Below are 12,740 nucleotides of genomic sequence, written 5' to 3' on the forward strand. Positions count from 1 at the left end.
AAATAAATTTCTAACAATGTCAAACTTCGAACCCAATCTAATCCACTTAACTCTCTAGTTTCAAACTTGGAGAAGATAAAAGGTCAGAAAATTCATTCAAAGAAGAGCATAAACTCTAGCAAACATCTCTAACTATGAAATCTCAAAAACTATTGAACTAAATTAAGAAAAGTTTTGTTAATAGGATTGGAATGGGAAGTATAGATGAGTGTGTATATTTTTTTAATTTTAATAAATTTGTTACAAAATTAATATATACATAGATGTATATAAATTCAAAAAATTATAAAATAATTATACTTTAGTTTTTATTATAATATAAATTAAAAAAATAAAAAAAAGAGAGAGAGAAACCCTATGAGATGTACAGACCATTCGCACTCTCTCTCGTTTCTCTATCGTATCTAAAACCCAACTTCATCTTCTTCATTTTCTTCTTCTTCCTTTCTCAAGATCCAACGTCGACGGCTCCACTCTGACTGACTGGTATTCTCATCAGTTCTTAACATTTTCTAAAGCTTTATTTTTCTTTTGGGTTAATAATTTTAGGGTTTTTTATATTTTATATTTTTTTAGGGCTTTTGATATCTTCTAGTAAGGCGACCATGGCGTCCACAGACCCAGAGATAGCGAAGACTCAGGAAGAACGCAGGAAGATGGAGCAGCAGCTTGCTTCGCTTAACTCTGTTACTTTCGATACGGATCTCTATGGTGGAAATGATAGGGATGCTTATGTCTCATCCATTCCTGTCACCGACGATGATGAGAACAACGACCCTATGGACAATGAGGTTGTGCGCAAGTTAGCTTCTTACACTGCTCCTAAGTCGCTCATAAATGATGTCCCCAGGGGAGGAGACGATGATGCTGGTTTGGGGCCTAAGAAACCCAATTCGATTTTGCAACGAGAGGATGCATATCGTCAGAGGAGGTTGAACCAGGTGATTTCGCCTGATCGAAATGATCCTTTTGCATCGGGGGAGATGACACCGGACCCCTCGGTGAGGACCTATGCTGATGTCATGAAGGAATTGGCCTTAAAGAAGAAGGAGCAGGAGACTCTTAGGCTTATTTCGGAGAAGAAGAAGGATCAAGAAGAGGCCGCTAAGGCAGCGGCTGAGAGGGGTGAGACTGCCCCTGTGGCTGCTGGTGCTCCCCAGAAAAGGAGAAATAGGTGGGACCTGTCTCAGGATGATGGCTCTGCAAAGAAGCCCAAGACTTCCGATTGGGATTTGCCTGATACGACACCAAACCGGTGGGACACAACTCCAACTCCAGGGAGACTTGGGGATGCGACTCCTGGTGCTGGTGCTGGGAGGAGGAATCGGTGGGATGAAACTCCCACGCCTGGGCGGTTGGTGGATTCAGATGCCACTCCGGCTGGTGCTGTCACCCCTGGTGCTACACCTTCTGGGATGTCTTGGGATTCAACCCCTAAGCTTGGAGGGCTAGCCACGCCAACTCCTAAGAAGCAGAGGTCTAGGTGGGATGAGACACCAGCAACAATGGGAAGTGCCACACCTGGAGCTACACCAGCAGCTGCTTATACACCCGGTGTGACCCCGGTGGGAGCAGCTGAACTTGCTACGCCAACGCCAGGGGCTATTAATTTGCGGGGTTCAATTACTCCAGAACAGTATAACTTGTTGAGATGGGAGAAAGATATCGAGGAAAGGAACCGTCCCTTAACCGATGAAGAGCTTGATTCTATGTTTCCACAAGAGGGATACAAGATTTTGGACCCTCCAGCTTCATACGTACCTATTAGGACACCTGCGAGAAAGCTTCTTGCTACCCCAACACCGATGGCAACTCCTCTTTATTCCATCCCAGAAGAGAATCGTGGGCAGCAATTTGATGTTCCAAAGGAATCTGCAGGTGGCTTGCCATTTATGAAGCCAGAGGATTACCAGTATTTTGGGGCTTTGTTGAATGAGGATGATGAGGAAGAATTGTCTCCTGATGAACAGAAGGAGCGTAAAATTATGAAGCTTCTGCTCAAGGTTAAGAATGGTACACCTCCACAGAGGAAGACAGCATTGAGACAGCTTACTGATAAAGCTCGAGAGTTTGGTGCCGGTCCATTGTTTAACCGCATTCTGCCATTGCTTATGCAACCCACTTTGGAAGACCAAGAGAGACATCTTTTGGTCAAGGTTATTGATAGAGTGCTGTATAAATTGGATGAATTGGTGAGACCCTACGTGCACAAAATTCTTGTCGTCATTGAGCCTTTGTTGATTGATGAAGACTACTATGCTCGTGTGGAAGGGAGAGAGATTATCTCCAACCTTAGTAAAGCAGCTGGACTGGCTACTATGATTGCTGCCATGCGTCCAGATATTGACAACATTGATGAATATGTTAGAAATACAACTGCTAGAGCTTTTAGTGTTGTTGCTTCTGCCCTTGGTATTCCTGCTCTATTGCCTTTCTTGAAAGCTGTTTGTCAGAGTAAGAAATCATGGCAAGCTCGACATACTGGAATTAAGATTGTCCAGCAGATTGCTATCTTGATTGGTTGTGCTGTTCTTCCACATTTGAGGTCTCTTGTTGAAATTATTGAGCACGGGCTCAATGACGAGAATCAAAAAGTGAGGACTATTACTGCATTGTCACTTGCTGCGCTTGCTGAGGCTGCCGCTCCTTATGGTATTGAGAGCTTTGACTCTGTTCTGAAGCCCTTGTGGAAGGGTATTAGATCACATCGTGGTAAGGTCTTGGCTGCATTTTTGAAGGCCATCGGTTTTATTATTCCTTTGATGGATGCCATATATGCCAGTTACTATACCAAGGAAGTGATGGTAATATTGATTCGAGAGTTCCAGTCACCTGATGAAGAAATGAAGAAAATAGTGCTGAAAGTGGTGAAGCAGTGTGTGAGTACAGAGGGTGTTGAGGCTGATTATATCAGAAATGATATTCTTCCGGAGTTCTTTAAAAACTTTTGGGTTAGGAGAATGGCATTAGATAGGAGAAATTATAGGCAACTAGTGGAAACAACTGTAGAGATGGCAAACAAAGTTGGTGTTGCTGATATTGTCGGACGAATTGTTGAGGATCTAAAAGATGAGAGTGAACCATATAGACGAATGGTTATGGAGACAATTGAAAAGGTAGTTGCAAATCTGGGTGCATCTGATATCGACCCTCGATTGGAGGAGCTTTTAATCGATGGAATTCTTTATGCTTTCCAAGAGCAGACCAGTGATGATGCTAATGTTATGCTTAATGGGTTTGGAGCAGTGGTAAATTCTCTTGGACAGAGAGTCCAACCCTATTTGCCTCAGATTTGTGGTACTATCAAGTGGCGTTTGAATAACAAGAGTGCAAAGGTGAGACAGCAAGCTGCGGATCTTATTTCAAGGATTGCTGTTGTCATGAAGCAGTGCCAAGAGGAACAACTTATGGGCCATCTTGGTGTTGTACTGTACGAGTACTTGGGAGAAGAATACCCTGAAGTTCTTGGATCAATCTTGGGAGCATTGAAAGCAATTGTCAATGTCATTGGTATGACAAAGATGACACCTCCTATTAAAGATTTGCTTCCTAGATTGACTCCAATTTTGAAGAACAGGCACGAGAAAGTCCAAGAAAACTGTATTGACCTTGTAGGTCGAATTGCTGACCGTGGTGCAGAGTTTGTCCCAGCTAGGGAGTGGATGAGGATTTGTTTTGAACTTCTTGAGATGCTCAAGGCCCACAAAAAGGGTATCCGGCGAGCTACTGTGAACACATTTGGCTACATTGCAAAAGCCATCGGTCCACAGGATGTCCTGGCAACTTTATTGAACAATCTGAAGGTTCAGGAACGTCAAAACCGTGTCTGCACCACTGTAGCTATCGCCATAGTTGCAGAAACTTGTTCTCCTTTCACAGTTTTGCCAGCTCTGATGAACGAGTACCGTGTTCCTGAGCTGAACGTTCAGAATGGTGTCCTCAAATCGCTATCTTTCCTGTTTGAGTACATTGGCGAAATGGGAAAAGACTACATATACGCAGTTACTCCATTGCTGGAGGATGCTCTCATGGACAGAGATCTGGTTCATCGGCAGACAGCAGCTTCAGCTGTCAAGCACATGGCTTTGGGAGTGGCTGGTTTGGGTTGCGAGGACGCGTTGGTTCACTTGCTGAATTATGTGTGGCCAAACATATTCGAGACCTCGCCTCACGTCATTAATGCCGTCATGGAAGCCATTGAAGGCATGAGGGTGGCCTTGGGAGCTGCGGTTGTGCTAAACTACTGTCTCCAGGGTCTCTTTCATCCTGCTCGAAAGGTCAGAGAAGTTTACTGGAAGATTTATAACTCGTTGTATATTGGAGCTCAAGATGCCCTTGTAGCAGCTTATCCAGTTCTGGACGATGAGCAAAATAACATATATAGTAGGCCTGAGTTGGTTATGTTTCTGTGAATTGTAGCCTGTTTGTAGTTAGAGAGGACAATAGAATTCTACGAGAACAGTTTTAGTTTAAAAAAAAAATGGAAAATATTTCAAGAGACTCTGTTGTATTTACTTTTAGGTACTTTGGTTTTTATGATACTTTCAAATGGGGAAAGAGGGCCTGTGAGCCATTAATTGTGTTTTTGAATCTGTGTTTGAGTTTCCATATATGTTATATTATTGTTCTCTTTATCTATTAGAAGCATTTAATCTAATATTGGAAAATCCATTGTTGATCTTTAGAATAAGCCAAGAAAGTAGATATGAAGTACTCGTATTCTAAGAGATTTATATCAGAAATTTGCTCATACTTATTTTACACGTCTTTTTTCTTTTTTTGGCTTTAAAATTCAATGGATATCATGAGTTGCTTCATTTTGTTGAGACACACAAACTAGTGGATATAAGATCACTCCTATCACTATAGTTTTATTTAGCTTCAGACTTAAATGTATTGATTATAATTTGGTCTCACTTTGCTATTTCTATCATATACAATTAAATTAGAATGTGTATTTACTTGTTTCAGAATAAGATTAAGATTAGCTAGCTGCTGAGTTTGATTGGACAATTGGTCTTATATTTATGAGTGCTAATTACAACTTATTCAATTGGTAAGTTTTTTAGTTTTGCAATCTCCTTTATTTTAACCTGAAATCTTTTGAATTGGAGAACAGAATGAAACTGGAGAAGTAAGAAACTTTACATCACTGACATATTTATAAGATTCCCAAATTAATATAAGCAGACTAAGAGCACCTCCAAGGAGGCAGCAAAAAATCAAAAATGGAGTAGTTAATGCTCCAAGGAGGCACCATCATCCACTGCAAAATGCATTTATATCTACAGTGCACGGCTTATATGCCGTGCACTGTAGCCACTGCATATTTTTTTTTTTAGTTTTTTTAATAATTTAATTAATATTTATATATATTTATATTATTATATTTGTAAAATTAAGAATTATTTTTTGGGAAATTTTTTAATACACATTTTTAAAAGTGATGTACGAATCTACTCCTATTTATTTCAGCACCCGAGAAACTTTTTTAGTCTATTTTTTTTTATATAGTAGTGTATATTATAATTATTTAAGACATCCTGTAAAATTTAAAAAAATTTAGAAAAATTTAATAAGCCGAAAATAGAGCACTTCTTTAAAAGTGGTGCACTGATTTACTCCTACCTGTTTCGGCATTTGGGAGACTTGTTTAGTCTTTTTTTTTTATGGTCGTGTACATTATAGTTATTTAAAACATCTTGCAAAATTTTAAAAAATTTAAAAAAATTTAACATGCCGAAAATAAAATTCAAACTTTCTGTTGCGTGACTCTTTTATTTAGAAGAATACATTGTAAAAGCACCTTATAATATTTATTTTTGTGTAAATTTAAATGTGAATATCATAAATATAACAATTGTGGTAATTTTTGTTAATTAATATGATATTATTTTTTTAATTTATTAAAAAATTAATATAATAATAAGGAATATTTTTTTTAGTGTAATTTTTGGTGTTGTGGTTGGAGTAGAAATAATTTTTGACACCAAATTTGGTGATAGTGTAACACCAAATTTGGTGTCTCTTTGGAGATGCTCTAATAAATTGAAATTAGATTGTACTCCAAGCTCAATTATCTCCAAATCATTACTAGTTGTATAATCCACTCAACTCTCTGTACGGCGATGAATACTAATATTTCAAACCTAGATAAAATAAATAGTCAAAAAATTCATTCAAAGAAGACCATAAACTATAGCAAACATCTCCAATTATGAAATCTCATAAACTAGGTTTGAACGGGTTGGGTATAGTTAGGGTACGCTTATTTAACGACCTTACCCTATGAAAAAAGTTCTCATATCCTATCTCATTACTCTATTTTAATAAATTTTTTTAGAAATTTTTTTAAAAAATAATTAAAAGTCATGTTGATTCACTTATGATTGATGGTGAGTGATCATGGTGAGTAAGGAAATGAATGGATTTTACTCTGAGAAATCAGCATATAAGTTGCAAATTTGGTTTGAGACCTGATGTGGAGAGCTTGTGTTGGCTCTTTACCAACTAATCTGTAGCTAAAGAATAAGACTATTAGTGTGGATTTGTTGTGTTCTTTTTGTAAAGCTTTCCCAGAATCAACACTGTTTGTTGGATGGAAGTCATTGGTTCAGGCCGAGATAGCTACAAAGGTACTTTCACGGCCTGATTTCAAGAAGGTTGTAAGGCTTGGACAGGTGATGAAGTTTCTTTAGTGGGCATGATATTGATGTGCTGGTCATTGTGGAGGCATAGGAATGATCTTGTGTGGAATAAAAAACTGTCTACTGTAGCTAAAAACTCACTTTGGTTCAATAGAAGACTCCAAGAGATTCTGATAGATCTTCTACTGTTGGAACTTTGTATGAAATTATGTAAAAATAAAAAAGTGAAGTGTGTGAGTAGGAGTCCCACATGGGATAGAAACACTACATTTTAAGTGTATATCTAGTGCAAGTTTGAGATATGGGTTTGGGCCCCAAGGGGTACCTAGTTTTGTGCGCATGGGTGAGGACGCACACACTGGACCACCACACGCGCGCCGCCGCCGTCCGACCGGGGCGGGTGAGGTGTCACTTTATTTTTTAAAGTGACACCTCCCACGAACGATAATATTACTGTTTTTTCTTAGATCGACTTCTATATAAGTCGTATCAGAACAACGTAAGAATACATCTTTTCAATATTAAAAAAAATCTTTTCTTTCTTTACGATTTTTCTGAGAGCAAACAGTAGGGTGTTACAGAGCGATACAGTTCGGTGCAGAACGTATCGTACTTATACAGAGGCTGTTTTATCCTGGGGACGCCGTGGTTGCTAGACTGCCGTGCACACTTCGGGCAGAGCCGCGAAACGTCTTAAAGAGAGCGACATTGTCCGCGACTCAGCCAGATTATTCTATCGGTAATTCGTTCCAATTTTACTTTATTTAATTTCAGAATAACAATTTTAAGACGTTCATTTCTGCTATGGCTGCTACCGATGAATTTTCTGGTTCTGCTTCTAACGATATTAACAAGCCTTTCCGTTTTGAGGGATTACATTTTAAGCGATGGAAACAGTAGGGTGTTACAGAGCGATACAGTTCGGTGCAGAACGTATCGTACTTATACAGAGGCCGTCCGACCGGGGCGGGTGAGGTGTCACTTTATTTTTTAAAGTGACACCTCCCACGAACGATAATATTACTGTTTTTTCTTAGATCGACTTCTATATAAGTCGTATCAGAACAACGTAAGAATACATCTTTTCAATATTAAAAAAAATCTTTTCTTTCTTTACGATTTTTCTGAGAGCAAACAAGATAGGGTGTTACGCAGCGATACGCTTCCGGTGCAACGTATCGTACTTATACGAGGCCGTCCGACCGGGGCGGGTGAGGTGTCACTTTATTTTTTAAAGTGACACCTCCCACGAACGATAATATTACTGTTTTTTCTTGGATCGACTTCTATATAAGTCGTATCAGAACAACGTAAGAATACATCTTTTCAATATTAAAAAAAATCTTTTCTTTCTTTACGATTTTTCTGAGAGCAAACAGTAGGGTGTTACAGAGCGATACAGTTCGGTGCAGAACGTATCGTACTTATACAGAGGCTGTTTTATCCTGGGGACGCCGTGGTTGCTAGACTGCCGTGCACACTTCGGGCAGAGCCACGAAACGTCTTAAAGAGAGCGACATTGTCCGCGACTCAGCCAGATTATTCTATCGGTAATTCGTTCCAATTTTACTGTATTTAATTTCAGAATAACAATTTTAAGACGTTCATTTCTGCTATGGCTGCTACCGATGAATTTTCTGGTTCTGCTTCTAACGATATTAACAAGCCTTTCCGTTTTGAGGGATTACATTTTAAGCGATGGAAACAGTAGGGTGTTACAGAGCGATACAGTTCGGTGCAGAACGTATCGTAACGTATCGTACTTATACAGAGGCCGTCCGACCGGGGCGGGTGAGGTGTCACTTTATTTTTTAAAGTGACACCTCCCACGAACGATAATATTACTGTTTTTTCTTAGATCGACTTCTATATAAGTCGTATCAGAACAACGTAAGAATACATCTTTTCAATATTAAAAAAAATCTTTTCTTTCTTTACGATTTTTCTGAGAGCAAACAGTAGGGTGTTACAGAGCGATACAGTTCGGTGCAGAACGTATCGTGCGATACAGAGGCTGTTTTATCCTGGGGACGCCGTGGTTGCTAGACTGTCGTGCACACTTCGGGCAGAGCCGCGAAACGTCTTAAAGAGAGCGACATTGTCCGCGACTCAGCCAGATTATTCTATCGGTAATTCGTTCCAATTTTACTTTATTTAATTTCAGAATAACAATTTTAAGACGTTCATTTCTGCTATGGCTGCTACCGATGAATTTTCTGGTTCTGCTTCTAACGATATTAACAAGCCTTTCCGTTTTGAGGGATCACATTTTAAGCGATGGAAACAGAAGATGTTGTTCTACCTGACGATGAAGAAAGTTGCTTTCGTTCTCACTGCTCTGAAGCCAGTCGTCTCTGAAGCTTCTACCGACAAGGACAAAGAGGCAGGCCGCCGCCGTCCGACCGGGGCGGGTGAGGTGTCACTTTATTTTTTAAAGTGACACCTCCCACGAACGATAATATTACTGTTTTTTCTTATGTCGACTTCTATATAAGTCGTATCAGAACAACGTAAGAATACATCTTTTCAATATTAAAAAAAATCTTTTCTTTCTTTACGATTTTTCTGAGAGCAAACAGTAGGGTGTTAAGCAGCGTTTCGGTGCGTAACGTATCGTACTTATACAGAGGCCGTCCGACCGGGGCGGGTGAGGTGTCACTTTATTTTTTAAAGTGACACCTCCCACGAACGATATTAACAAGCCTTTCCGTTTTGAGGGATTTCTATATAAGTCGTATCAGAACAACGTAAGAATACATCTTTTCAATATTAAAAAAATCTTTTCTTTCTTTACGATTTTTCTGAGAGCAAACAGTAGGGTGTTACAGAGCGATACAGTTCGGTGCAGAACGTATCGTACTTATACAGAGGCTGTTTTATCCTGGGGACGCCGTGGTTGCTAGACTGCCGTGCACACTTCGGGCAGAGCCACGAAACGTCTTAAAGAGAGCGACATTGTCCGCGACTCAGCCAGATTATTCTATCGGTAATTCGTTCCAATTTTACTGTATTTAATTTCAGAATAACAATTTTAAGACGTTCATTTCTGCTATGGCTGCTACCGATGAATTTTCTGGTTCTGCTTCTAACGATATTAACAAGCCTTTCCATTTTGAGGGATTACATTTTAAGCGATGGAAACAGAAGATGTTGTTCTACCCGACGATGAAGAAAGTTGCTTTCGTTCTCACTGCTCTGAAGCCAGTCGTCTCTGAAGCTTCTACCGACAAGGACAAAGAGGCAGAACGCGAGAAGCAACAAAAGGATTTGGACTCCTGGGTCGAAAATGACTTCCTCTGTAAGAATTTTATTCTTAACGGTTTATCTGACGATCTGTATGACTATTATAATTCAGATAAATCGGCAAACGAAATATGGGATGCTCTGCAAAAGAAATACGATACTGAAGAAGCTGGAACTAAAAAGTATGCTGTCAGTCGCTACCTCAAGTATCAAATGGTGGACGACAAACCTGTGGAAGCCCAATCTCACGAGCTTTAGAAAATTGCACATGAGATCATCTCAAAAGGTATGACTTTAGATGAACAGTTTCAAGTTGCTGTATTAATTGATGAGTTACCCCCTTCCTGGAAGGATTTCAAAAGTACTCTCAGGCATAAGACTAAGGAATTTTCCTTAGAAAGTTTGATCACCCGCCTTCGTATAGAGGAGGAAGCAAGAAAACAAGACCAGAAAGATGAAGTGCTTGTTGTTTCAAACAACAACACTAAGAAATCCACACCAGCGGTTCTGAAGCCTAATGGCAAAAATTTTAAGAATCAGAACCGCAACTCGAATTCCAATTCTAACCGCAACAACCCTCCTCGTAACAATAATCAGAGTTGGAACCATAATAGGAACCAACATGGAAGGCAGCCACCTCCACATAAACAGAATGACCCCGCACAGTTTTTGTGTTACAACTGTAACAAGCCGGGTCATATGGCACGAAAGTGTCAGAACAAGCCTAGCTCTGCTCCGCAGGCTAACTTGACTGAAGAAGCTTTTACAGCTATGATCTCTGAGATCAATATGATTGGTGGATCAGAAGGATGGTGGGTAGACACTGGCGCCTCTCGCCATGTTTTCTATGATCGTGCTATGTTTAAAACATACACTGCTGCTGATGACAAGAAAGTGTTGTTGGGAGATTCCCACACCACTATTGTTGCTGGAACTGGAAACGTGGAGCTAAAGTTTACCTCGGGAAGGACCTTATTGCTGAAAGATGTAATGCACACTCCCGAGATGAGAAAGAATCTGGTTTCTGGTTTTTTGCTTAATAAGGCTGGGTTTACTCAAACAATTGGGGCTGATTTGTACACCATCACTAAGAATGGTACTTTTGTGGGGAAGGGTTATGCTACTGATGGAATGTTTAAATTGAATGTTGAATTTAATAAAGTATCTTCTTCTGCTTACATGCTGTGTGATTTTAATGTTTGGCATTCTAGACTTTGTCATGTTAATAAACGTATCATTAAGAATATGAGTAATATTGGCTTAATCCCGAAAATGTCAGAAAATGATTTTGAACAATGTATCTTTTGTAGTCAAGCAAAAATAACTAAGACACCACATAAATCAGTTACTAAAGAAACTGAACCTTTAGATTTGATACATTCTGATATATGTGAACTTGATGGAACGCTAACCAGAAATGGTAAACGTTATTTTATTACTTTCATAGATGATTGTTCTGACTTTACTTATGTGTACTTGATGAAAAATAAAAATGATGCACTTGACATGTTCAAATTATTCGTAGCTGAAATTGAGAATCAATTTAATAAGAAAATAAAAATGCTTCGTAGTGATAGAGGAACTGAATATGAATCAAACTCGTTGATTGAATTTTATAATTCACATGGTATGATACACGAAAGGACTGCACCATATTCACCTGAAATGAACGGTAAAGCTGAAAGAAAAAATAGAACATTTACTGAATTAGTTGTGGCTATTTTGTTGAATTCTGGTGCTGCATCTCACTGGTGGGGTAAAATTTTATTAACTGTTTGTTATGTTCTGAATAGAGTTCCTAAAACTAAGAGTAAAATTTCACCTTATGAGATCTTGAAAAATAGGCAACCAAATGTGTCTTATTTTAGAACCTGGGGTTGTTTAGCTTATGTTAGGATTCCTGATCCTAAGAGAATAAAACTAGCTAGTAGAGCCTATGAATGTGTATTTATTGGATATGCGGTGAATAGCAAAGCATATAGATTCTATGATCTGAATGCACATGTTATAGTGGAATCTAATGATGGTGAATTTTATGAACATAGATTTCCCTTTAAATTAAGAAATAGTGGGGGTACATCTACTAGCAATGTTCCTACCATTAGGGATAATGAGCACACTGAGAGTAATGAAATAGAACCTAGAAGAAGCAAGAGAGCTAGAGTAGAAAAAACTTTTGGTTCAGATTTTTGTGCTTACACCTTAGAGGAGGATCCTGCCAACCTCCAAGAAGCTTTGTCTTCCATAGATGCTGACCTGTGGCAAGAGGCCGTTGATGATGAAATGGACTCACTTATTAAGAATAAAACCTGGCATTATACAAACTTACCACCTGGGTGCAAAACTATAGGTTGTAAATGGATTCTGAAAAAGAAATTGAAACCTGATGGAACTGTTGACAAATACAAAGCTCGCTTAGTAGCAAAGGGTTTTAGACAAAGAGAGAATGTAGATTTCTTTGACACCTTTTCACCTGTCACTAGAATAACATCCATTAGAGTTTTAATTTCTCTGGCTGCTATACACAATTTAGTTGTGCACCAAATAGATGTTAGAACAGCGTTCCTTAATGGTGAATTAGAAGAAGAAATATACATGGATCAACCTGAAGGATTCGTGATCCGAGGCCAGGAACATAAGGTTTGCAAGTTAGATAAATCTTTGTATGGTCTTAAGCAGGCACCTAAGCAATGGCATGAGAAGTTTGACAATTTAGTTATCTCAGATGGCTTCAAAGTAAATGAAAGTGACAAATATATTTACTATAAATCTGATAATGACATTTGCACAATTATATGCCTATATGTGGATGCTTTGCTTATATTTGGTTCAAATATCCATGCTGTTAAT

At 38.9% G+C, this 12,740-nt stretch overlaps 1 protein-coding gene across 1 annotated transcript; it reads left to right on the forward strand.

Annotated features, from left to right (window-relative positions):
* Positions 1-324: 324 nt before the first annotated feature.
* Positions 325-4,634, forward strand: LOC115714394 (uncharacterized). Its single transcript, XM_030643081.2, has 2 exons — positions 325-486; positions 577-4,634. The coding sequence occupies exon 2, from the start codon at positions 606-608 to the stop codon at positions 4,410-4,412; it is 3,807 nt and encodes a 1,268-aa protein (XP_030498941.1). The 5' UTR covers positions 325-486; positions 577-605; the 3' UTR covers positions 4,413-4,634.
* Positions 4,635-12,740: the final 8,106 nt, after the last annotated feature.

The sequence above is a fragment of the Cannabis sativa genome, chromosome 4 (assembly GCF_029168945.1).
Source record: "Cannabis sativa cultivar Pink pepper isolate KNU-18-1 chromosome 4, ASM2916894v1, whole genome shotgun sequence".
NCBI lineage: Eukaryota > Viridiplantae > Streptophyta > Magnoliopsida > Rosales > Cannabaceae > Cannabis > Cannabis sativa.